The sequence below is a fragment of the Myotis myotis genome, unplaced genomic scaffold (assembly GCF_014108235.1).
Source record: "Myotis myotis isolate mMyoMyo1 unplaced genomic scaffold, mMyoMyo1.p scaffold_m19_p_10, whole genome shotgun sequence".
In the NCBI taxonomy this organism is placed as follows: Eukaryota; Metazoa; Chordata; class Mammalia; order Chiroptera; family Vespertilionidae; genus Myotis; species Myotis myotis.
Window position 1 is genome coordinate 62,064,508 of NW_023416314.1, and position 26,781 is coordinate 62,091,288.

Consider the following 26,781-nt stretch of genomic DNA (forward strand, 5'->3'; position numbering starts at 1 on the left):
TCTGCCTAGTCTCACACTCGAGTATTGCTCCTGTGCGGCTTTAATATCCTCTGAAGCAGCACTCTGTTTAAACCCAGGCTGTTTACATTACCTCCTAAGTTAATAATTATTATTTTTAGTTAGTATTCTGGTTTTAAAGATGCACAGGTTTTTTGTTTGTTGTTTTATTTTAATATATTTTTTATTGATTTCAGAGAGGAAGGAAGAGGGAGAGATAGAAACATCAATGATGAGAGAGAATCATTGATTGGCTGCCTCCTGCATGCCCCCCACTGGGGATCGAGCCTGAAACCTGGGCATGTGCCCTTGACTGGAATCAAACCAGGGACCTTTCAGTCCGTAGGCCAACGCTCTATCCACTGAGCCAAACCAGCTAGGGCAAAGATGCACAAGTTTTGAATAGTCTTCCTCAACTCCATTTTTCCCATAACCCTATTATTTTGGTGGAAGTCTTCATGCATATATTATGTCTCAGTAGAAATGCTGTACCAGCATGCTGACCATATATAGTAATATGGCATCTTTACTAATGATAGCTGTCTTCTACTATAGAAAGAATAGATCTATAAAGAAGCCACAGCCAAAGAACTTTTCCACATGTAACAAAATAAATTTCTTTGTTAAAATCTTCTATTTAGAAACCTAAAAGCACAAGCAATTTTCAAAACCCATGGAGTGTTAAAGGTTTTACTAGACTTGATAGAATGAAGTAGTTTAATATCATATCGACTGTGCTCATTTCTCATAGTATATGAGGAAACTTGCAAGTATATCTAATTCCAAAAAAGAAGCAACAGATAGAAAATTTTTTATGTGTATTCGTTACTTTTAGTCCTTGATACAATTACACTTCTAATCTATGCTTATAAATAAAAATTAATTGCTATGATCTTAATATTGCACATTATTAAATGACTTTTTCTAATCCAAAACAAAGCAGGCAAAAAATAAAAATAAAAAAGGTTATACATCAAATCAGAGTATTAGCATTTGCTTATTTAAATGAAGAGATAACTTTCATCTAACACTTGACCTTTCCCAAGTTGAAGTTCAGAAAACCATCAAACATAAAAGTTTAGGGAACTCAATCATTTGATGCACAAAATCATACTAACAAACAAAGAAGAAAGAAATGCAAAAATCTAATGTTAAGTGACTAGGGTGCTACAGACTGGAAGTTCCTCCGAAAGGATTAGCTTCTTTAAGTATTTTAAGTCCAGTGAATTTGTTATGCTTCCACATGTTAGTAGCTGCATAGGCTAATTTCAGCTGGCATAAGCTTTTATAAGTATGCAAAAGCACAAGGCAAGGCACGCATTAAAATGTGATAATATCACACTTCTGGGACACGGGAGCATGAGGCATGAATCCCAGTGCCTCTGGCATCCATGAAGTATCATGCCTCAGAGTCAGAGATTTTTCTGTTTGGGTAAGTAATTTTATTATACCACATTTGGAGAGGGGGAAAAAATCAACTTTCTAAATATAAATCTTTCATCTTAACCAGGGTTCTTAGAGTTTCAATTCTAGCAATGAACTCAAATCTAAAATTTTGGATGAGTTGGTAATAATTCAAACTAGATAGAGTCTTAACAAAATTATTTATTTATTTATTTATTTATTTAATCAATGAAACTTTAAGAGTAATTATAAAATATGGTTGATCACAAAGAAAATTTTAGCCAGCGTGATGAAGGGAAGGGATAAAAATGCAAAAAACCCTCCAAAAATCCAAGAAATCAACTTTAATAATGATACTGCCCCACTCCTAAAAAAAAGAAAAAAGGTTTCCCTGTGTTACATAAGTCTGTGCTATAGAGTGAATGTTTGTGTCCCACACCCCATATATTAAAACTTCATCCCCAAAGAGATGGTATTTGGAAGTGAATAGGTCATGAGGCTGAAGCCTTTCTGAATGGATCCTTATACAAGAGACCCCAGAAATCACCCCTGCCCCTTCCACCACATAAAGACACAGTGAGAAGAATGAGTAAACGGCCCCTCAGCAGACGCTGAATCTACTGGGACCTTGGTTTTGGTACCGTTCTCCTTAACTGTGAGAAATAAATGTTTGTTGTTTAAGCTACTCAGTCTATGGTATTTTTATTATAGTAAGTAGCCCTAATGAACTAAAACATGCCAAAATAAAAGATTCCCAAAATCTTAATACCCTTTCATGATTTCCCTTTGTACAAGAAAGATATATTATTCATGTTATACTTAAACTGTTTTATTACATCTGTTTTCCTTTTAAATGTATAAAGTAAAAACAAATTATATAAATGTCTTTCATAACATTAGCATCTAGTTTACAAAATCTTTGCCACTTACCTTTTGAAATATCTTTAATTTTTCTGCCATACAAATCAAAAAGATGTCTGGCTGGTGAATTTAGGTTCATCCTCATTGTGCAAGTATCTAAAACCTACACAGGAAAAAGAAAACTATAAATAATTTATCACAGTGAACTCTGGCTAAATTAAAAACACATTTAGAGTCCTTGCTATACTCATGGCGATTAACAATTATATCATAAAATGAAATTTAATGATTTATAAAATGTTTCCAACATGAAATCAAAAGGGAATTAAAACTGTATTTTAAATATTAATATAAATATACAACACAAATATTAATATAAAAAAAGAGAAAGGAGATGCAACCAGTATTAAAAAGTTGTTACATACTATTTAATAAATGAAAAAAATCTGGGGGATTTTCTATTATTCTTACTATTTTCTATATTTTCCATTTATTTGACAAGAACAAAATATTACTTTTTAAATTAGGTTTTAAGGTACTCTCTTTAGTGTAAATTCTTTCCAAGTGTCCTAAAATAAATTACAAATATAGCTTGATCACAGTTCGCCTTGTAATTTGTGTTGTTCAGGTACTAAAAAATGGAATTAATAAACCACAGTTCAAGGTTTCCTATGAGCCTGGGTCTCAAGGACCTCACTTTTCATAGTCTCTAATTTGATCAAGCTTTTCCCTTAATATTTTAATGTCTCCATGTGGCCCTTGTAAAGGTGAGACAATCATCTTTCCAATAACAGGGAAGCAAAAGTTAAACAAGCAAAAGTTAGAAAGTTTTACTCATAAGCGAGAAAAATTAAAGTAACAGAGAGGGTGGAAAGCAAGTATCCGGTAACCTGGGGCAGGTTTCATTAGGATTTTGAGAGTGACTCCCGAAACATAAAACTCGCCCTATTCATTTAAAAGCACATAATATATTCCAAATCCGAATTGAAAGTACCTTGTCTTCCATTTTCACTATTCATTCCTATAACAAGCATGTCAAACGCAAAGGTTAACACGGGCCAAATAAACAAGGTTTATGTTTATGTGGGCCGCAAAAAAACAAAAGCTTCAACTTTCATAGAAACGTAGGTTTATTTCGATGGAGGCACGCTGAATACAAAGGGCTGAAATAAATGAGTAATCGTTAACATAAAATAATAGAACATTTTAATAAAAATTAATGTTTTTTCTTGAACATTAACTTACCAGACACTGAATAACTGCACAAATTAATAAGCGTAACGCAAATAAACCTATTTTTCTTGTTCTCCAAAAGCGAAATATTTCCTTTTGCGCACACCAACCAAGTCAGTCCAAGACTGATGACGTGGCAATCGGCTGCTAAAATATTCGCTGCTAGTATTAGTGGAGGGAAATGGTGCGCCTGCGCGTAAGGCGCGTAAGGGAAATGAATGCAACACGATGATAGTAATCAGTCATTAGCGGACGTTGTAGTTTGTTATTGATAATTACGTATAACAGGATATTGTAAAAATTAAGTTACGAAATTTTTATTAAAATGTTTCTTACATACCGTTATATTGGCTGGGCCACAAAAATATTCGTTTGGGCCACATGCAGCCCGCAGGCTGCGAGTTTGACATACTTATTCCTATATTATACTACTGGCTTTGCATAACCAAGAACTACTGAAGGACAATGTTCATTGTATGGTTGTATGGCAAAAAGAACATCTTCCCATTGCTGATACCACTCCCCTCCATTTCTGCCCACTTTAATTGCTACTTTAAAATTGAAGCCCGTAATCCTAGTTCTAGCCCAAACAAACTCATTTTCCTTGTGACAATGGGCATATTTAAACAGTTGAATGTGTAGATTGAGGCAAATTTGTACTTTCTTTTTAGTTTGGGGAACAACTTTTGAAGATTGTGACTGATCTGGTTTATCCAGTGGCTGCCTCAAGTGCTGTGTTGCATTCAAGTGGCAAATATTTAACTGACAAATTTAATTTGACAAATTGGCCTTTACTGAATTATATCAGATGTTCTCTAACCCTGCACGTGACTAGTAGTGTTCCCACACGCCACATACTCCCATGGGCATTCAATGGATTGTGTGTTTCTTGCACAATATCTGCAATCCAGAGTTTGGGGCAATTCTTCAGAAACTATGTACTGCTACTATTTGTTTGTTTTTTTTTCAAATTTACAGGAATTATCTCGCACCCTTTAATTTACGAAGGAAATATTCACAAATCAGTGCTCCACCTGGATCTACAATTAGTCCCATAGGCCCTAAACAGATGCAGCCTCTTCCTTAGGTTCCCCACATTCCTGACCTTTCCAATATTTGTGTTTAGTTCGCAATCTCTTAATTTTATAAATCTATTATTTAAAAGTGCAACAAAACCCTTTCGTACAAATCACATTCCCTTGTTACTAGTGAAGGTTCAGATATCTAAATATTCTCCAAAGTTATCATTTACCAGTTAAACTAAGTAAAATATGAGCTATTTAAAGATTGTCCAATTTGCTTTATTTAAAATCACAATGATTTAAAAATTATTTTTAAAAATCAGTAAGTAAAATCACATGGCTTTCTAACCCAAAGACTCCTCTTTTCACTGTGCTTAAAAATGCCAGTAAAAATGTTTGTGCAAGCCCTAACTGGTTAGGCTCAGTGGAGAGTGTTGGCCTGCGGACTGAGAGGTCCCAGGTTCCATTCCAGTCAAGGGCATGTACCTTAGTTGCAGGCACATCCCCAGTAGGGGGTATGCAGGAGGCAGCTGATTGATGTTTCTAACTCTCTATCCCTCTCCCTTCCTCTGTGCAAAAAATCAATAAAGTATATATTTTTAAAAAATATTTGTGCAAGCCAAGTTTTAAGAGTTACATGAGTTTGAAAATTGGCATTAGAAATCAGATAGTAGAAATTAATAATGCACCAGCCACCAGGTCATTCTCTCCCACTTTCAGAATGTAAGATCCTTGCAGAATTTAAACAATGTCAAACTTCAATAGTCGTTTTCTCACAGTAAATTATTAGTGGTATGAATTAATATCAATATAAATTCCTGTCAAACGCCCTGGAATGAAACCTCTACTTGCAAGGTTGTTCTTATATTTAACAATTGAAAAAGAGTTAATAATGCCATCTTGCTGTAATATTAAGGTTAATTAAAATAGCATTTCCAGGCCTCGCCGGCTTGGCTCAGTGGATAGAGCCTCGACCTGTGGACTGAAGGGTCGCAGGTGTGATTCTTGTCAAGGGTATATGCCCGGGTTACGGGCTCCATCCCTGGGGGCATGCCCAAGGCAGCTGAACAATGATTCTCTCTCACCATGGATGTTTTTATCTCTCCCTCTCCTTTCCTCTCTGAAATCAATAAAAATATACTAAAAAATAAAATAAAATAGCATTTCCACTAATCTGTAACTGTTAAACTTGTTAAAATATTACTTTTACAAATTCACATTCTGTTAATTTCTTACAGTCTACGTTGTAGAGGGCCCTGCAGATACTGAAAGTTAAAATCATCATGCTGTAAAACCAGGCTCTTCTTGACAAGCCCCTGGGAAGAGATTTTCCACAGACTCCCTTTAGTTTAATCTACCTGATTATAGTTCTGGGAGTTATCCTCTCCTTCCATTCCTAACTAAAAACACATTTCTCACTGTTCTTTGGTGGAGGAGAGGGGAGTTAGGGAGAGGCGGAGAGGAGCGGCGAAGCAAAAATCTCTAACCTGTCCAACAAGGCTTCAGCTTTGTACATAGTTCAACTTAATGTACAGGAAATATAACAGTATTCACTATATAAACCCAAGAAGCAAACCACTGAATTAGGAACCTATAGAAGAATTTTAGAACTTTAGCAAGCTGAAAACTGAAAGTGAATAGATAATTATGAAATTAACTCATTGGATTACTAAAAATATTTCACCATTGGCAATTAATTATAGTTCTCCAGTAAAAGCTCACTATAATTTATCATCTATATTTTGAGAAAGGGAATCTGTTTTTACAATTTTTTTTTTTGCTAACAAAGACTGTCAAATACATTATGAATTTTCAAAGAATTAGAATGTAATAAAATGTACTTGGCATAACTTTCTGCTAAGACTAACATTTTAAAATGACTAACAATAGAAAATATGATCGTCATTTTAACCTGAAAATGCCAGGAGATTGGGCTGAATTTATATTTACCTTATTAAGTAGCTTAAAGGTACTTTTCTGGATAAATCCTGGAGATATATTTACTGGCCTGTTATTTATCTTAATCTCACAAAACTAGATGATAGAATGTACACCAAATCTAGTTACTTGCTCTTACTAGCAATGAACATGACTATGATTTGTAAAAGCAATTATTTCTTGTGAATGTGAAATGTAGGTGTTCTGGCATTTTATTATTAAAATGTGAATGAGAAGTAGATAACTAGAGGATATTGCCTAGATAATCTATTAATACACACTTCTTGGATATTTTATACTTACTTAACTGACCTCTTAAGAATAATTAAATAGCCCAGATTACTTTTACATTTTTCCAATTCTAATTTTGTTATTTTTGTTCACTTTTTAAATCTATTATTTTGATGTATAATTTACATGAAATAAACTGTATCTATTTTAAGTACACCATTCAATGCAGGTAGGAAAATCTATCTGTGTAACTACCTCTACAATCAAGACACAGAATATTTTCATTACTCTCCAATATTCCTCATACTCTTTCCCATCACAGTTCAGTACCCCTGCCCCCAGGCAACCACTGTTTGTCTGTCCTATAGTTTCATATAAATGGAATCATATAGCATGTAATATCCTACATCTGGCTTCTTTCAATTATACAATATTTGTTCCTTTTTATTGCTGCAGAGTATTCTTTTGTACGAATTTGTTTATCCATTCACTTTATTGATGGACATTTTTGGGCTGTTTCTAGTTTGGGACTATTATGAATAAAGCAACTCTAAATATTCACTCTGAATAGGAGTTGTGCATTGGCGTGTATTATTTCTCTTGGGTAATTACAACAGGTCCTAGAATAACATAATTTTGTTCAACATTATAACATTGATGAGATGCCCTAAGCACTTAATTATAGCTTCTATCAATTAGCCTATGCTAAAATTAGTTTCAGTGTATGTCGGTTTGCTAAAGTCACAGGAGCTATCAATGACATTAAGTGAAGACATACTATACCTAGCAAAGAGTTGCTAGAATGTGTGATAAGTGTATGTTTCTTTATAAGAAACTGTCACGCTGGTTTGTAAGGTGTCTGTATCATTTTGCATTCTTATCAGCTATATGTGAGACTTCTAGTAGCTCCAGATTTTCACTATTTACTATATTTACAATATCCATATTTACAATATTTAGTATTGCCGGTCTTTTTTAATTTTAGCCATTTTAATATATATGTAGTGGCAATTCAGTGTGGATTTAATTCTCATTCTTTGATAATTAATAATGTTGAGCATCTCTTTATGTGCTTATAAATTTATTGTCTAGATTTTCCTCTGGTTTAAAGGCATCTGAAAAAGTCTATTATTTATTTATACCTTGAAAGCCATACATGAGTAATTCCCTCAATACTATGTGGTTTTTCAATAATAACCAAAAAAAGGTCATTATAATGAAATATGCTTATATACAAATATTAAAGGGATTTTTTCTTCTAAGTCAGACTTGTTACACCTAGACTACTCCCTTCCTGCTAACTTGTAGACATTTTCCTCTTCCTGATTTCTCAAATCCATGCACTAGTTCTAATCTAGCAGTCAGTGATCTTATTTCCTGTAACCTGTTTTTACTCTGTCATACAATTTATTTTCTTTCTCTTAAACCATGGTCTTAAAAACATGAATTAGTAAGTTTGAAGTTTTTAGAACACCAGAAGAGTCCTCAAACTTTAGTTGGGCTAGAAATCATCTGGAGACATTTGTTGAAGTTCAAATTCTCAGGCCCCACACTCAGAGATTCTTAATTCAATAGGCTTGGAGTGGGGCCCGGCAGCCTGAATATTTAGCACAGAGTCCAGATTATTCTGGTGCAGGTGTTCTGTGGACCATATTTTCAGAAACACTGAAGAACTTTGCCTGCAAAAAGTATATGTTGCCTTCGGGTGACAAAAAAGGGAGTATTCTCTTCTCAAGTAGATTGAAATTATGTTTTACAAAGTAGGGTGTACAAGCCCATTGAGACTGGACAAAACAATCCATTGAGGTAGGAAGAGGATATTAGAATTATCTTAAAAAAACTGCTTTATTATATATATATAAAGAGCCAGAGTCTGTAACGTCCAAAGCAACCGAAGGCTCGACCGAACACCAGGCTGTGTGCGCAGCAGGCTTGGGTAGGAGGGGACTGGCGAGGGGACTGAACTGCTGACCTCTTGGAAGGAGAGAGAGGAGGGGCTGATCAGCAGCCGCCCCAGGCTTCTGATCAGCTCCGCCTCTCTGATTAGACCTGAAGATAGGCCCGGAGATGCTTACTGGCATAGAAACTGACCAATTGAAACCAAAACTGGGTGAACTACAAGGAGCCAATGCTGCCTAGGAGGCAAAGCTTTTGATGTTGACTGGCATAGAAACCGACCAATCAGAACCAAATATGGATGAACTGCGAAGGCAGAACCTAAGGTGGGGCCTGAGGAGGGGTTTTAGGGGCGACAGCTGTTTGATGTAAGGTGTAAGAAAGTGGTTCAATTTTTTAATGACTGGTTTGGCAGTATAGTGCATATGGCTGGCTATCAGTCCAGATATAGGGATTATGTATTTTGTCTGCCAAGAGCATATCCTTCTGCTGAAAAAGGCTCCCCTGCCCCATTTAAGCAATCCTATCCTAGTAATATAGATATAATCTATCTATACTAATAAAAGGGTAATATGCTAATTAGACTGGGTTGACCGGCCATCTTCCGGACGTCCAACTTCCTTCCAGACAAAGCGATGGTGGTGGAGGCCAAGGAAGAGGCAGTTAGGGAAGATCAGGCCAGCAGGGGAGGGAAGTTGGGGGCAACCAGGCCAGCAGGGTAGGGCAATTGGGGGCAACCAAGCCGGCAGGGAAGGGCAGTTGGGGGAGAGATCAGGCCAGCAGGGGAGGGCAGTTAGGGGTTATCAGACAGGCAGAGGCAGTTGGGGGCGATCAGGCAGGTAGGCAGGTGAGCGGTTAGGAGCCAGCAGTCCCAGATTGCGAGAGGAATGTCTGGCTGCTGGTTTAGACCCGATCCCACAGGAGAGGGTGCAGGCTGGGCTGAGGGAACCCCCCCATGCACAAATTTCATGCACCGGGCCACTAGTGTGTTGTCATAAAAGAGAAAATAATTTGTGATTCTCCTATGAGTATGCCACCTTGTTCCTATTATTGATTTGGTATTAAACCTATAAATAGGGCATTATCCTGTGATTATCAGCAAAGCTTTAAAAATTTAAATTTTTATTTATCAAATAATTAGCTACCCTTATTTTTCCCCTCCAAAAGGTTCTATTGACATTCAAGACCAACATTCTGTTGCCTTATCTCCTTTACTTCATTTTTAAAAGTGATAATTATAAAAATATTTACAAACTAGAGGCCCAGTACATGAATTCGTGCATGGATGGGGTCCCTCGAGGTGGCCTGTGGGGATTGGGCCTTGGGGCAACCAGCGGGGCGATCAGGGGCCCCCGCTCACACCCTCCTTGGCCTGGCACCACCAGCTCACCTACTCCACCATCACTCCGCGGTCCCGCTCTCATTGGGGCCCATCAGGGCCAGCAGTGCCTCCACTGCCACCCATTGCCAGTGCCACATTGCTGATGCCTGCCATGTTCTGTGCCACCCCCTGGTGGTCAGCGCATGTCTAACTCCCAGTTGGTCGAACTCCCACCCATGGGGACAATTTGCATATTTGCCTTTTATTATATAGGATACAGTTATTATTGAATCATTCCCTGTGTTTTATAAATTGAAACAACTTTTTAAATTCTACAGATTGTAAAAAGGAAAAGAAGAAGCTGAAGAATTTCCTTATCATCCAGTTTTAACTAAATTGCTCTCTATAGCCACAGAGCAAAATAGCAGTGACATTTTTATTTACACTCAACCTTTCATCTAAGAACATGTAATCTGTGACCATTACCCCAACTTTACCATGAAGGCATAGAATTACAGAGATTGAACTGAAGTCAAGAGGTTATCTATACGAGCTTCTATCTCCAAGAATGACTGCATTTTAACAATCCAAGAGATACGTCCATCTTCTCTATTTTTTAAAATCTCCAGGGAAGATGTTACAATCTGCCTTTGCAATTTGCTCTGGTGTGTAATATCCCTTGTTTTACTCATAATCCAAATCTGTGGATAAGAAAGAAATAAAACCTGGTTTCCCAGCTTCTCAGTAAAATGTTCTTACCCAATTGTGGTTATAACACAATCATAAAAATAAGTAGGTGAGTGAAAAAGACACTACTCACCTGTTTCAAGCAATAATTATTTTAAAAATAATTTGGAATAACATAAGGATTTACACCTATCTTGATTTCATAATAATTTTTTCCCATTAGTAAGAAAAATAATTTCTATTAGACGTGTATTTATTAGTCATAAATATAAAAGTGACAAATATTTATTGGGACCTGTCTGGGTGCCAGGCATTGTAGTCCATAAATAATATCACATTGAATCCTCATATCAAGTCTATGAAGTATTCATTATAATTATCCCATTTTTTAGATGAAGAAATTGAAGCTCAAGGAAGGTTAGTTGTCCAAGGTCTCATAGATAGTGAATAATGAAGAGAAGATTAAAACCTAGACAGTTTTATTATATTTCAATATCTAATATATATTTAATAATATTATTATTGTTATTAGTAAGCTGCTTTACGGTTAGTTGAAAATATCTGCAAAAAACATGTTTGGGTTTTTTTTTCAAATTTCCATTAGTTCCTCCATTTTTTTTGAATATAAAAGATGATCTGGAAGGTATGAGCACTTTCTGAAAAACATGCATTTATGTAATAAGTAATACTTTAAAATTTGTTTTTTAAAGTTTGCTTGATTGTAACAGGATTTGACTTAGGCCCATCAGATTTGCTTTTAAAAATGTATATGGATACTATAACTGAATCTTAGTTATTTTGTACTTTATTCTCTCGAGGACCAGGAGTGTTTCTAGGTCTTAATTCTATATTAAATGAAAAGGCGCAGATTTGAGTTTTGAAGCTAGGTTAGATTGGCTTCAATCTAAATATTCTATGAAATATTGTACTTAACTAGAATGTTTCAGCAAATGTAAACATAACTTTGACTAGGTAAATTACCAACTATGCTAGCCAAACAATTTCCTGAAATATTGTTTCTTTACCAAAGTAATTTATATTGTTAACACAATAAGCATACTTCTTGTTAAACAGCTGAATGTTTGCATGATATACAATGCCTTCTTACTATTTCATTTTTAGTTAACACTGATATTTACAAGGAAAAAACACATTTCAAACACCATAAAAACTTTAAAATTTAATTTATACTTGACACAAAATTACCTTTTTCATTGTTTCCTTTCCCACTATAATCTCATGTCCATCTTGCCCCATGCCATTCTTAAAGAACAGAATTCGGACTGAGGTCTTCCCAGTAAGTTTCTTCATTCTAGTAGAAAGAACAGGCTTGGTTTTTCGTCTCTTGACTTTAGTAGGAAGCATCAGCCCATTCATTGTCCAAGTTACTTTCTTCATTAACAACAGATGGTCTAGAAGAGAATTTTTTTTAAATCAATATTTGGCTTCAAAATTAAAAATGGACACATCATGATTCCCCTCCCCCTATTACCTATACCATATACACTGGCCAGTCTCCATTTAGATGCTGGTTTTTTGAAATGCTACCACCAGCTTCCCACTAACCGTGACATAAGCTGTAGCAAGCTGTCTGCTCTGATAGCCTGCATAAATCATCATTTCTGAAGGGAACAGATGTTCAGGGTATGAAAGAGTAATACCACAATTTAGTCCTAATTAAAATTCACCTTAGCATGCCTCTATCACTGATCAGATGCACTGGGCTGAAAGGGTCCAAGGTCCTTTGCTTACTATTCAACAACACGGGTCCTGAACTTTTGTATTCTTTAGGGTTGGGAAAACACAGTTTTCCTCTTTAATATGATTTATTATCCATGTTGCTTTAAAGGTGATGACCTCCAAACAGTAACTTTATATGTAATTCTTCACTTGTGACTAGAATGAAGGTGCCTTTTAGGACATTTTTGGTGAGAGATTCAAACTATTTCACTAAAAATGAAAACCAGTTTTGCATTAACAGTTTACTTTGACTTATACATTTTCAAAGATGTATGCAGAAATTTAAGTTTCAAAACTCCCACTAATATTAATGGGAGTGCAACTAAATTACTATGTATGGCTTTGAAAATATAAGAGTGAGAACAGTAGTACTGCATACTAAATTGTTGTCAGCATTCCTTTCTTTTCAAGAGGCTTCATTTCATAAATAAATAATTTTCACCTGAGTATTTTATTTGTGCAATTTATTTTAGATAATGTTTTATTTTCACATAAATACAAAGGTGCAATGATCCCTCTTTTATCTGATCTTTATATGTCCTAATGAGAGAAACAAAATATATTTGCATGTAACTGAATATAGCTGCATTTGTTCGCCCACATTCCCAATTAACACTTCTCTATTGTCATTCACCTTGCAAACAGCATGGCCTCTTCAACCTAGAAGCAGTATTTTACAGAAAATCTACTAGTATTGATATGAAATATGAGCAAGTCATTATAAATAATCTTCCAAGTCCCAGAATGGCTACATTAGATATTTAAAAAACAAAAACACTTTCTCTCTCTACCTCCTTCTTGATTTCTCTCTCAATATGTTTTTCTTTCTCTCATACACATACTCACACACACATACAGGCATACAGACATATCCTATAGGCAGAAATATGAGCAAACTTGCAGAATAAATTAAACTAAATTATAGATATGCTTAAGCCTTCAAGAAAACATATTTTTACCGAAAACTAATAGTATCTCTGAAAATAAAACTTAAAAATCTCTCACTGGGGAATAAAAGTTAATAAATTCTTGTAGTTTAATAGGAGCTTGCCCATAACCTGAATGCCTCCCAAATGCTTTGAACGGTGGAAAGGTTATGAGCCTTAACATTAGGTTTGAATCTCAGCTCTGTTACTTAGTGACCCTAGATGAGTTATCCCATCCTGCATCTCTGATTTCTCATCTACAGAGTATCTAGTGCAGCCGTGGGCAAACTACGGCCCGCGGCCGTTTGAAATGAATAAAACTAAAAAAAAAAAAAAAAAAAAAGACCGTACCCTTTTATGTAATGATGTTTAGTTTGAATTTATATTAGTTCACACAAACACTCCATCCATGCTTTTGTTCCGGCCCTCCGGTCCAGTTTAAGAACCCATTGTGGCCCTCGAGTCAAAAAGTTTGCCCACCCCTGAGTGAGTACCATTCCACCACCTGATGAAGCTTAAATATTTTATAGGTTAAAGTACCTAACACATTGAAGTTACTTCGTACGTGTTTGCTTCTTCCCCCATGTCCCTGAAATCCTATGCTTAGTATGGAGCATTACAGTATATTACGCATTACATCAGTCAGGATCCAACCAGGAAAACAGAATCTACCCAGAGCATTTGAGCCAAGGGGACTAACTGCAAAGAAGTGATTGTGTATGTGATGGAAAAGACCAAGAAGCAACCAATGGACAGTGAGGCAACCCCGAGGTTAGCAACAGCAAGAAACCAAGGCCAGAGGGAGGAGGTGATACAGGTGCCCAGATTTACAGAACCTTGCCAATAAAGAATTCCCCCCTTTGATTACTTAGAATAGAGACAGGATTATAGTTAGGCAAGTGAAGGGCCAAAAACGCAACATTTAAGAGTGCATACTCAGGGTGGTGCAAGGACACAGCCCTTAGAGTGAGCACCTCCTTAAATTCTGTCCTGTAGCTGCTTCTCTCTCACCCTGATCCCGGCCCTGGCTCTGACTATCTCTTTTATACGTAAAACTTCTTAAATTCCATTAAAATAATTCTTACTATTAGCAAGATGCCCTTTTATACAATTTATAGGCATTGACTCACATAGTCCTCTCAGCAATTTTATGGGGTAGATAATACCACTATTCTCATTTATAGTGAGAAAATTGAGGCACAGAGAAGTTCAATAATTTTCCCAGGGATCTTGCAGCTGGTACATGATTGCACTGGACTGTGAATTTCATTCTAGAAACCGTGTCCCTAGTCACTACTATTCTGTCTCTACCATATATTTTCCGCCATTATCTCAAATTCAATATATCTAAAGCAAAATTTCACATCTTTCCACATAAATGTATGCACATATCACATTTCCTATTTCTATCCACTATCTCAGAGAGATCTTGAATCTTTACCTAGTATTCACATCTCTTCAGCCAATTGCTTATTAATTCAATGATATTTGTTTGGTGCCCACTCATCAATGTACCAGAGTGGCAGCTGTGAACAGGACAGAATAGCATGTGCAGATTACAGACCCCATTGTGTGTCCACTTAGCCTCTCTAAAGAGGTGACATCTGGGTAGGAAGGCCTCTATGATGAGAAGTTGGTCATGAAAACATGGGGGAAGGTCATTCCAGGCAGAGTGAAAATCAAGCACAAAGTCTCTGAGGTGAGAATGAGTTTGTTGGGTTTGCAAAAGAAAAATAAAGTTTGTAGGTAGATAAAGTAAATTTGTATGTAGAAAGTGGCCAGATTGTGGAGGCCAGGACACAGGGTTTGGATTTTATTCTGGAAGTGACGGGAAGCTATCCTATGGTTCTCAGTAGGGCACCGTATGAAGAAGAAACTATGGCAAAGTGTAGACTGTGGTGGTACCCCTCACCCCTCACCCCTCATATTCCTTTTACATTGGGCTAAATTCCGCTGCAATGAGTCCCAGCCTCTAATACCTCACAGCTGCACCCTTCTCCTGAGAACTACCCTTGGTTGAAAGGAACCAGCCACCTAGCCAGGAACCGCCTGTGAGTGATGACCTCTTCCCTCCTCTCTAGAGGTGCAGCCCACAGCCAATGACAGACCGACTGGGGGACACAACAGCCAGTCTCCTTGCCTCAAGGAGGGGCAACTCCTGGTGGTGTGTTCCCCACTCTGTAGTGTGTTTCCCATTCCAAACCAGGGCTAGACCTCAGCTCAAAACAGGGTTTGGCCAAGCTTCTTCCTCTACTGTATGCTGCTTCCTCACTCACTTCTAGGTTTCACCTAAGGGTATTCCCGCACTAAGTCTTTTGCACAAAACTCCCCACCTCAGGCTCTGCTTCTAGGGAACCTGACCCTAGACAGAGTTAGTGAAGGGAAACCCAATTCTCAGCTATTTGTTCTTCATAGTACTATTAAAAGCATCATTCCTTTTCATTCCCAGGTGGCTCATTTCTTTCTCAGTCTTCTATCATATTTGATCTTCCTCCATTGCATCTGACATTCTACTAATGTACTCCAATTACAACTGAATGTTCCTAAACATCAATTTTGTCATTTTCTGAAGACAAAGATATTGGAGGTAGCTTTTGAAGCTTTCCACTAATCAATCAGTCAGCCTGTCTGTCTGTGTCTGTCAGGTAGTCAACAAATATTTATTTGAGTCTATCCTATGTGCCAGACCTTGTGCAAGGAATATGAAAGATACACAGTCCCTTTCCTTAAATTTGTGTCTAACAAAAGAGTTTGCCAACAATCTGACACTACCCAAAGTTTCTAATTTTATCTTACCCTTGTTTAAAGCCAATCTGTTCATTATCTCTTCATTATGCCAAGTTCATTTTAAACCCATCCTTCACCTATTCAAACTCAAGTCCTTCTCAAAATCCAGTTTAAGATCTTCCCTTATTATTCCAGCCCACAATGTCATCTCTCTGAATCCTTAGAGCATTTGCAGCCTGTACCACCCATGAATACATTCATTTACTCCATAATGTTTGAGAATCTCCCACATGCCCAGCACTGTGCTAGGTGCTGAGAAAGATCATAAAATACCTGGAATTTTATGTAAATGTTGTATAGGTATATATATATCCTATTTCTGCTTCAATACTTAAACTTTTAGAAGGTAGGAATCAAGCCTGTATTATTACTTTTCTTCAGGTATAAACAAGTTCGCTACACATAATATAGTTATTAGATGTTAACTCTTCCTGTGCATTTAAATGTTCCATTGATAGCAATTTAATTTTATTTCAGGTTTCATAATATACCAATTGTTGAAAATACTTTATTACTTGTGTATATTTACCTAGCATCTTTATTCCCTACCTCTCCCCAGTGTAAACTCAAATGTGTTTGATCTACTACTCTGATGCTCATGGATGACCACAATGGCATAGAATTACTTCAGGAAAAGAAGAAAACTTGCCAAGGAGAAATTCTTGGCAAACGAAGGTCTAGAAGGAAGAACGTAGACTAGAATAAATTCAAAGTTTATTAAAGATAAATTCTTATATATTCCTCAAGACTTTATTTGGAGGTCATCTCTCCTAGGAAGTTTATTTCCAGCTTGGCCACCCCCCTTTCTGTTCTTTGTGAAGATATCTAACACCGAACTTACCCCATTGTGTGTCCACTTAGCTAAAGTGCAATGCTTCCCTGATACATGGTGTAGGTGCTCAATGTATTAATAAATAATGCTACCTTTATTCCAATAAAACTTTGCTCAAAAACACAGACTATATTCACAATGCCATTACCTGAAAACATCTAAAGACACTTAACTCACTTAAAAAATATGCAGTGTAAAATAAAAATAAATCTATTTCTAAAGCTCCAAACAGGTTTTCTGAAAGAACTCTAAATGGATCTAATAAACTATATAATAAAGTAAATTTTAAAACAAATTTGAAAATATTTATAGCAAATTATATGTAGTTTTTTAAAGGTACTCCTACTTTCCAGATCTTTGTTGATATTGACCAACATGGAAACACCACTGAAAACATATAAAACTTTTCATATGAATGAATATTTTAAAACCAACCTGTAAAGCAGCCTAATAAAATAATACCAATGTTGACTAAAATGCATTAATTAATATACTAGATAGGCAGCATGGCCTAGTCATTACGAACATGGGCTCTGAAGCCAAATTCTCTGGATCTGAATCTTAACTTTGCCTTTTAAAAGCTCTGTCACCTTAGAAAATTAAGTCAATTTAATTTGCCTCTGATCTTAGAAACGGGGACAATATTAGTAATTCCCTTATTTGTTGTGTGGAAGAAAGAAATTTATATAAATAAAATACTTATGTATAAATATGGTTCACAGTAATATTGGTGACACGATTATCCTCATGATTTTCATCAAGAACTTAGCATAGAGAAAGCAGTGTGTTAAATACTTTCTATGCACTAACCCATTTTATCCTCACAACCTTAGGAATTTTGTCACATTATCATTTCCATTTTATTGACAAGGAAAATGAGACCTGGAAAAATGAAGCAATTACATCTCTACCCAACATCCACTAGTTGGATCAGAGATAAGACCCAGGCTGAATAATTCCAGTGCCAGTTTTCTTAACCATGATACTATACAATACCTCATGTGCCTAAAAAGTAACAAAAAAATTCTCTAACTTAAAATGACTAGATACTCCATGCTTCTTAATATTTTCCCACCTTCCACCATAGTCCTACCTTAGCAACATCTAAAAAGCAGCTGCCCTTAGTGCCCTTATGTTGCTCCAAAAGTCCTTACGAAAACTGCTGTGACTGTTTATAAATCTTTGTGTCTGTGGTCAGTCAGCATAGTCTGAGGCAGTAGAACAGGGTTTCTCAACCTTGGCAAGTATTGACATTCCTTTGTTCTTTGTTGTGGAAATGTCATGGACATTGTGGAATGTTTAACAGCAACCCTGGCCTCTACCCTCTAGGTGCCAGTAGCATTTTCCCAGTTGGGACAACCAAAAATGTCTCCAGGCATTAACTTGACTTATGGTTTCTCTGTATTTTGGGAAAAGATTATATTTTTATATTCATGATTAATTAGCCTTTTCATTACCATGTACCTCATTGAATTTACTCATAAACCAGGTATCATGGAGGACAGCTCAGAGTAGAAAGAAGCAAAAAAGCCATAGGCTTAGCAATCCGCCCGTTGGAAATGAATAAAACTAAAAAAAAAAAAAAAAAAAAAAAAGACCGTACCCTTTTATGTAATGATGTTTACTTTGAATTTATATTAGTTCACACAAACACTCCATCCATGCTTTTGTTCTGGCCCTCCGGTCCAGTTTAAGAACCCATTGTGGCCCTCGAGTCAAAAAGTTTGCCCACCCCTGGCTTAGTGCATTACTACACATTGGCTTCAGAATTATAGAAACCTGAGACTGAAAAAGACCTTAAAAATTATTAACTCTAACCACCCATTTCTTTTACTGTTTATTCATTCAACAAGTAAGTTCTGAGTGCCTACCACATATTCCCTGCTAGAGGCACTGCACAGAGAGCTCTTGGCCTGTTTGGAAAGACAGGAAAGGAAAAGGACACACAACGTGGCATGCGCTCAGTCAGAGGAGTGCCCAGGTATTGGGGGAGCATGGGGTGGGGCACCTGCCACAACTTGAGGTGGTCAAAAAAGGTTCTCCAGAGGAAGGACAAGAGGTAGGACTTGAAGGATTAATGGAGTGGGCAAGAGAGAGAGAGCATACCCCAGATAGAGGACACTAGATAGGTGAAGTATGATGGAACATTGAGGGGAGACAGCACAGAGTGGTGTGGGGATCCAAAATGAGTCACCCCAAGATGTGCCCCAGTGGTATGCAGATTACTTTGAGCTAAAGGCAATTTTAGCTTCAGGCTCAGGAGAAACTTCTGTGTGCCCACCCTTAACTATTTAGAAGAATTTGAATAAAAGGCTTTGCTCATAATAAGAGATTATCAGAGATAACTTCTTTTGACATATCTATAGAGCAGGGCAACCTTCTATTTACTAAATGTCTGTTATTATCATGCAAAGACCCTTTGAAGGCCCCACGGTACAGTACCTCATCCCTAGTTCAGGATGTCTTAGTAGTATATATACCTCAATCCCCCTTTCTATCTCAGAACCTCTTACGTATGTGGGGTCTCTGACTCTCTTAAATATGTGGGGTTCCCATGTGCACAATATTAAATTTGATTTTCTCTTATTAAGCTGCCTCCTGTTGACTTAATTATTCAGCCAGCCATAAAGAATCAGAGGGAAAGTGGAAATTTCCCCCTTCCTCACAGTGGCCATGGAGCAAGGGAGGTGGGAAGTAGCCAGATCAGAGCCATGTGCACAATACTGGGAAGTCCCACACCTCCCTAAGCAAGCCATTACATCTTTTGGACAGGTGAGGCTATTGGAGAAATCTTCCTTATATTACAGCAAAATCCATTTCCCTATGAAACAAAACTATTGGGAAAAATGAGGAAAAGGACAGGTCAATAGCATGTCTCGACCTGCTGGAGAAACAGGACACCAGGTGACTCTTGTGCACATCACAGCTCTAAGGACTTCATCTTCATATGAAGAAATGTGGTTGAGGGCAAACAACAAAGGTAAGCATGATTACCTCCAAAGACGAGGAGAAAAACAGAAACTGATACTTAATGGAAAGGACTTCGATCTTTTAGGAAAGCATCCTAGCCATAGCTGACAAATGCTTTCTACACCTCTGTTTTTCCTTAACTTTCAAGTCTTGAAACCCTGGCATCCCTCCCAGGACTGAAACTATCTGGTACTTTCCTAAGAATTAGAAAACAGTCTCCCCACCAATGCCCCATGGTGGAATTAGCTCCACACTCCCTCAGCTGTGCACAACAGTGAGCAGTGCCCTGAGCCTTCCCAAAGGTCACAGGATCTCTTTGTTAAGGCCCACCCTCGCTTTCAATAATAGTTAATAAGCATCTACTATATGCAAAGATTGAGGGGAGAGAATGGGCAAGAAAGGGCGTTCCTGAGAGGATGTGGGAAGGCTAAAAATCTCAGATCTATAGGTTCCTGGGAGAGTCATTTATACCAGCACTCCACTTCTGACCATTGTCTGGTCTCAGACAAGCATTAGCATAACCATTAGCCTCTCGGCAATGTAATTATTCTTGGGCTGGCTTACTCTGGCCCCCTGCCAAAGGGAAACATTCACAAATCTACATATGAATTTGGGGTAGGGGATATTTAATATACTCCTAAAAGTCCACTCACTGTTTACAGGCCAGCACGCTGCTCTAATGAGGTCTATCCCCTCCCCTCTCACCACCAACTCCTTGGGATATGGATGGTTCACCATGGTACTATTTCATTTGGTTCTCCATTCATCCATTGAACAAAATTTGTTGAGAGTCTATGAACTGCCAGGCCCTACACTGGAAAGTGATCATGAATAAGGCAGCTATGGTTTCTTTCCTAAGCAAACTTGGTCTAGAGGAAACAAGAGACCTTTATTTCACCAGCAATTACAAATCTGATTACAAAATGGGACACTGAGAATGCAATGGGTGCTTATCCTTAGTAGTGGGAGCTTCCACAGACAGTAGGACCAAATACAATTCCTACCTGTGCATGAATATCAACAACAGGAGGCTTGGAGTTTGTTCCCCTTTGGAGAATTCTTGAATTCCTACCTCATTGACAGCACTCTAAGCAAAGGCTCTATCCTAGGACCCAACTGCCAACGAAGGGGTCCGAGTCTCGCCTTATCACCTCATCCCCTCCTTTAAATTTGCCAGCCACACCTAATGGGTTCCAAAACAATAAGGTCCAGATCTATCCCAGTTTCCCTCTCTCAAGATTTCTCTCTAGAACAGTGGTTCTCAACCTTCCTAATGCCGCGACCCTTTAATACAGTTCCTCATGTTGTGGTGACCCCCAGTTTCATTGTTACAAATTGAACATAATTAAAGCATAGTGATTAATCACAAAAACAGTATGTAATTATATATGTGTTTTCCGATGGTCTTAGGCGACCCCTGTGAAAGGGTCGTTCGACCCCCAAAGGGGTCGCAACCCACAGGTTGAGAACCGCTGCTCTAGAAAGTTAAGAGCCTATTGGGTAAAGATGGGGTTGGGGGCTACAGTCCAGTGAAGTTCTATGGCTTAACAAAACCTTGGAAAGTATTTTCCTGATACCATTGTAATTTAACCTAGTTATAAATAACTGGAAAGGAGCAATAGGAAAGCCAAATTTATAGACATTCATTTGTGCTGCTTTGCCAAGAAGCATGCCCACTAAAGTCTAGGGAAGGTACTTATTTGTCAGTTACATCTGGGAACAGGTCATTGGCCAGAATAGGTGTGACCACTGCAAGCACAGGAAAATTTAAGATATTTTTTTAAAGTATGCTTTAATTGGTTTTTAGAAAGAGAGAGAAAGAAACATGGATGAGAGAAAAACATCAGCATCAATGGGTTGCCTCCTACACACCCTCTACTGGGGATCGAAGCCACAACGAGGAATCAATCCAGTGACCTCCTGGCGCATAGGTCGAAGCTCAACAGTGGAACCGCACTGGCTGGGCAGATTTAAGATATTTAATCTCCTAAACACAGGAGTTCTCTCTCTTGTTGGCGTTTGACTCCTGACCTGTGGAACTCTCACAATTCTGCTCTTTTGCATTTGCCTACACGGCTCACGGCCATGTGGACCACACCTAATGGACTGGTGGACTGCAACTAGCCTAATACCAAACCAGACCCATCTTCACCATGGAACAGAAACTCTGGACCCTGGATTTACTTCTAGCTCTCTGGAATCCCCAGCTGCACCTCTTTGAGTACTGGTTTAAGAGAAATGGGACTTTACAAACCTAGGGATGTAATTCCATGCAAATAAAAATGACTCATCCTCTCATGGGAGTCTCAAAAAATTCTTTTTCTTCAGATAGCCTAAGGACCCCACTCCCACTAGCAACAGAGAAAGGCCATCCACGCATTTCCGATAACATCCCATCCCGGTCACATCCCAGCTGCTCAGTGACTGCCAAGCCCCCTTGTCTGTTCACATGCTTACTCTCCTACCGCACCCAGAGACTGCCAGGCTCCAACCATAATTTATATTTTATTATGAAAAATCCACATCCCAGTTTATTTTCATGATTTTGTTTACAACAAAATCATGGAAAAGATAAAGTACCTTTCAGCTTGCTTCTGTGTTAGAAGGTCTATTAAAATGAAATTACATTTCCTTAGTCTACCTAAAAAAAAACAAACAAAAAAAAACAATGCCTCTCATAAAATGAAATAAATCTGGGTGCTCCTTGATTTGTAAGTTTTTATTTTGCATGTATCAAGCAAAAAAAAGAGAAAGAATATATTGCCTCCTCTGGCACACAAAACAGCAGCAAACTTGCAGCTCCAAATCTACAAGCTTCTTAAAAATCCTATTTTTTAAAATGCATTCTCTAGTATTTTGATAAGCACTTGAAAACACATTCATGCTGACTGTCAAGTAGGTATAATGACGTTAAATATGAACAAGCCCGTCATTTTATGGGTGCAAGATGAACTTATCAAAGATAAATGCTCTGACAGTAAGAAAACATACTGCTATATTCAATTATATCATCTGCTCAAAGTACAATTGCTTCTATGTTTGGTCAATAGATTAAATCCAGGTCACATTCCTGTGTTCAACTGAGTTTCTAGTCACTCCCTTTTCTCTAAATACTTGTGTTCTTTGTTTCTGCACGTTCTTAAGTGTCATCATTTATTGCTATAGGCATGATGGCTATATTTAAGTAATAATGACAGTAGTTGTTATTAGATTTTAACCCAGTAACACTAGTCTAACATATCATTTGAAGTATGTCTTCAATTTAAATTTGATTAAAATTACAAACGTTCCATCTATTGTGTCAATCAAAATGTTGTCAATCTTCTGCTGAACTTTTCTATGAACTTTCTTGAAATAAGTTATGGCGGCTAAAAGTGAAGGCTAGCCTTGGGCCATAAACATTTTTAAAAATATAACTCTTGGAGCCTTGGCTGGGTGGCTCTGTTGGTTGGAGTGTTATCCCATACACCACAAAGGTTGGCAGTTCAATCCTGGTCGTGGCACATACAGGAAACATACGATGGATGTTCCTCTCTCACATTGATGTCTCTCTCTCTCCACCCCCTCTCTCTTAAATCAATGAACATATCCTCAGGTGAGGATTTTTTAAAAATAACTCTTGGAATAGAGCAGAGAAAGGGCATTTGGGGCTCCTTTTATAAAAGGACTTGATTCTGACTTACACCCCAGAAAAAATTATCAAGGCAAAAACCACAATACAGTGAGAGTTCAAAGGCTCTGTGATTCAGATTTTCATAATATGCTGTACACACAAGTGTTTGGCAGACATTTCAATTGAGTTGTATGCATTTTTAAAATCTCAGCCGAACCAAATACCTTTGGTAGTAACAACAGGTACTTGTGACACACGTATGAAAAGCTGGTGGAAATACAATGGTTGCAGACACCTATTATACATGGTAGGCTTCTACATACATCGTCTTATTTACTCCTCGTAATGCAATGAGGTGTATAGTATTAGGCTCAATCTTTGGATGAGGAAACTAAGGCTTAGAGATGTTACATGAATTGTCCAGCTTCTCACTGTAGTTAGCTTCCTTGGCAGTGATGAAGAAAGTAGAGACAAATGCTGTTCATTGTTGTTTTTCCTGAACCTGCCAACTATGCTGGGAAGGTCAGAGTGAACACAAAATTCTGATTAATGGCCTTGGGATCTTAATATGCTTCTAAAACACTATTGTCTGTATTCTCTTTAGACAAGGGATTTATAGACATTTCATTTTCAAATAATTTACATATTTTTTTAGAAAAACAAGACAATATCCAATAATCCTTTAATTATCTCTGCTTTACAGGTAAGGCCATTGAAGCACAGACCAACCTGTCTAGGGTCGCATAACAGATACTAGAATCTTGTGAGATCTTCAAGTCTAGTGCTCTTTGCACTAAATAACAATGCATTTCTCACGTCTCTCCTAAAAGATGTCTGAAAACATCAAAAACATAGTTGGAAAGGCAAAACCCTCTGAAACAGTAACTGTAAAATATATAAATGAATTCCCAGGAAAGTAACAAGCAGGGTAGACAGACAATGGTGTAAACGATTTTACTTAAAGGTAACAGCAAATGCTGGCTTCATTTTTTAAAATGCCTCCTTGTTGCTATGGCACTGCTTGTTCTCATGATAGCACCCCTTTCAATTCCTTTGTAACACTTACCACTGTCAGGAAATACCTGACACAGTTCTTTATGTACTTATAATGTCTACTGCTTGCCCCTTTCACCTCACTAGAAGCTACGCTCTAAGAGACATTTGTTGCGTTCACACCGTATCCTTAGGTTTGGTGCAACATCAGGCACATTGTAGGAACTCAATAAATGTTTGTTGAGAAAAATGATTGAATAAATAGATGATCTCTTTCTAACTATTCTTCTGCCTCCTTGGACATGGAAGCATAATTTTTTTTTATCTCCCACACGATCTTTCAGCTCTAGACAGGGAGATATTCTCTCTGTCCACTCTTAGTCATGCAGCAAACAATTCAAGGGAATAAAGACAACATTTATAATCCTTCTGAGTTAATATCGTAGTGAGAATTAAAATTTATCAGGTTTCTTTACAGCGTGACAGAAAGACCTTACCCCAAATCCTAAATCAGATGTGTGGTTCTATGAATAGAAATTTTTGGATTTCAAAAAAGTTCATGTGGTGCATATATCCTAATGGTGCAAATATCATATATTATGTAATACTCCCAGTAAGGTCCAGGGTAGCAGCCCATAACCAGATGAATATGTAAAAATTTCGATATTTCTCAATGATTTGATATTTTGACAATATAAGGAGATGCTACCTCATGTATGTTCTAGACGTTCCTATTATCTAAAGACATTTTTTTGCCATTATCTTTAGATACTTTAGATCTAAAGTATAATAAGGATACTCTACATACTTACTTACAGATTTAAAACTTGAAATCAGGAAATAAAAAAATATACACCTATACTTTTATCCTCATTTGTAGAAATAATAGAAGCATGTGCTATCTCAGAAGAAAGTGTTTTCTCTATATGTCACTTTCCTGCTTTGGAGTATATGCAGTTAAATGGGAGATAAAATGGACTGACAAATAACCTCACCTAATCCATATGTTGTTCAAACAACATGAAAACAGAGAATTTGGGAAAGCCCACTCTACCTCCTGCTGTGTCTGCTCAAATTAAGCAGTAGTCACTCTACAGGTGAGCACCAGGGAGGCCAGTACCAGCTTTCACAGGACTAAAGCAGCCATGGGTGTCAGTAGCACTGTGGCATTGTCTTGAGACCAGTAGCAAGAAAAGCACTCGGTGATGTGATGTGGATACTGGGCACTCCTTGAAACTTGTGCTTTTTCTTTTTAATCCTCACCCAAGGCTATTTTTCTATTGATTTTTAGAGAGAGGTAAAGACAGACAGAAATACTGATGTGAGAGAAACACATTGGCTGGTTGCCTCCTGCACATGCCCTGACTAGGGCCGGGGGCTGGGGAGGAGCCTGCAACCAAGGTATGTGCCCTTGACTGGAATTGAACCTGGGACCCTTTGGTCCGCAGGCTGATGCTCTATCCACTGAGCCAAACCAGCTAGAGTGAAACTTGTGCTTTTAACACAACCACTTAAAAATCAACAAATCCAGGAGACAGAATAGAAGAGAGTATAACGTGTGAATCCAGGTTCATTAAACTAATGCATTTTTTTGAAAAACAAAATATGACAGAACATTTCATTATTGTCGCAGATACGAGAAAAAGTGTTATGCTGCTATTTATAATGTGTCCTGTGTGTCATGGAATTGAACTATTTCCAAATCATCAATAATTAAAATGATGAGAATCCATCATTTCACTGACATTTACTTCTACATGAAAAGATGGCCTGTTTTAAATGTGCTCACACATATTCTTGTCAATCACAAGCTGTCACAGCAAATTATTTCACTTTGTAGATCACATGACAACAAAAAAATCTCTCAGTTTAAATTTAGATCTTAGGTGTAATATCTTGAACTCTTTTCATGGATATTTTTCCTGTGACCACATCTTCACAATACAGTATGTAAAAGATGTAAAATGTTATTCATAATACTCAGTTACACTTCTGGTTAACAAAACTCAGGACTTAAATGAATGTAAGTGATAACTCTAAAGCCAAATGGTAGGATAGAACAGATAAGAGAGAATGGAATTGGGGGAAAAAAGGAGACATATGTACTACTATTTGTAAAACTTTAAACAATAAAATAAATTTTTAAAAAACAGAATGAAAATATAAAACTTAAAAAAAATAATTTCTAAACAATCAGAGCTCTATACATTGGAAGTTAGACCTAATGGATTAGGTCCGAGCAGTGTTTTTTTCCCTCACCTTCATTAAGATATTTAAGCAGCTTCAGGGCATGAACCGTTTTTTATGCTAGGTTTGCACTGCCTAGCAGT

General features: G+C 37.3%; 1 protein-coding gene across 1 annotated transcript in view; it reads right to left on the bottom strand.

The window, feature by feature from the left end:
- The window catches only part of LOC118663606 (doublecortin domain-containing protein 1-like), a 61,291-nt gene that overhangs the window by 14,112 nt on the left and 20,398 nt on the right, over positions 1-26,781 (bottom strand). The window contains exons 5-6 of the mRNA XM_036323411.1: positions 11,797-12,002; positions 2,332-2,425 (exon numbers count right to left, since the gene is read on the bottom strand). Of these exons, the coding sequence (XP_036179304.1) occupies positions 2,332-2,425; positions 11,797-12,002 (300 nt within the window). The remainder of the gene's footprint in view (positions 1-2,331; positions 2,426-11,796; positions 12,003-26,781) is intronic.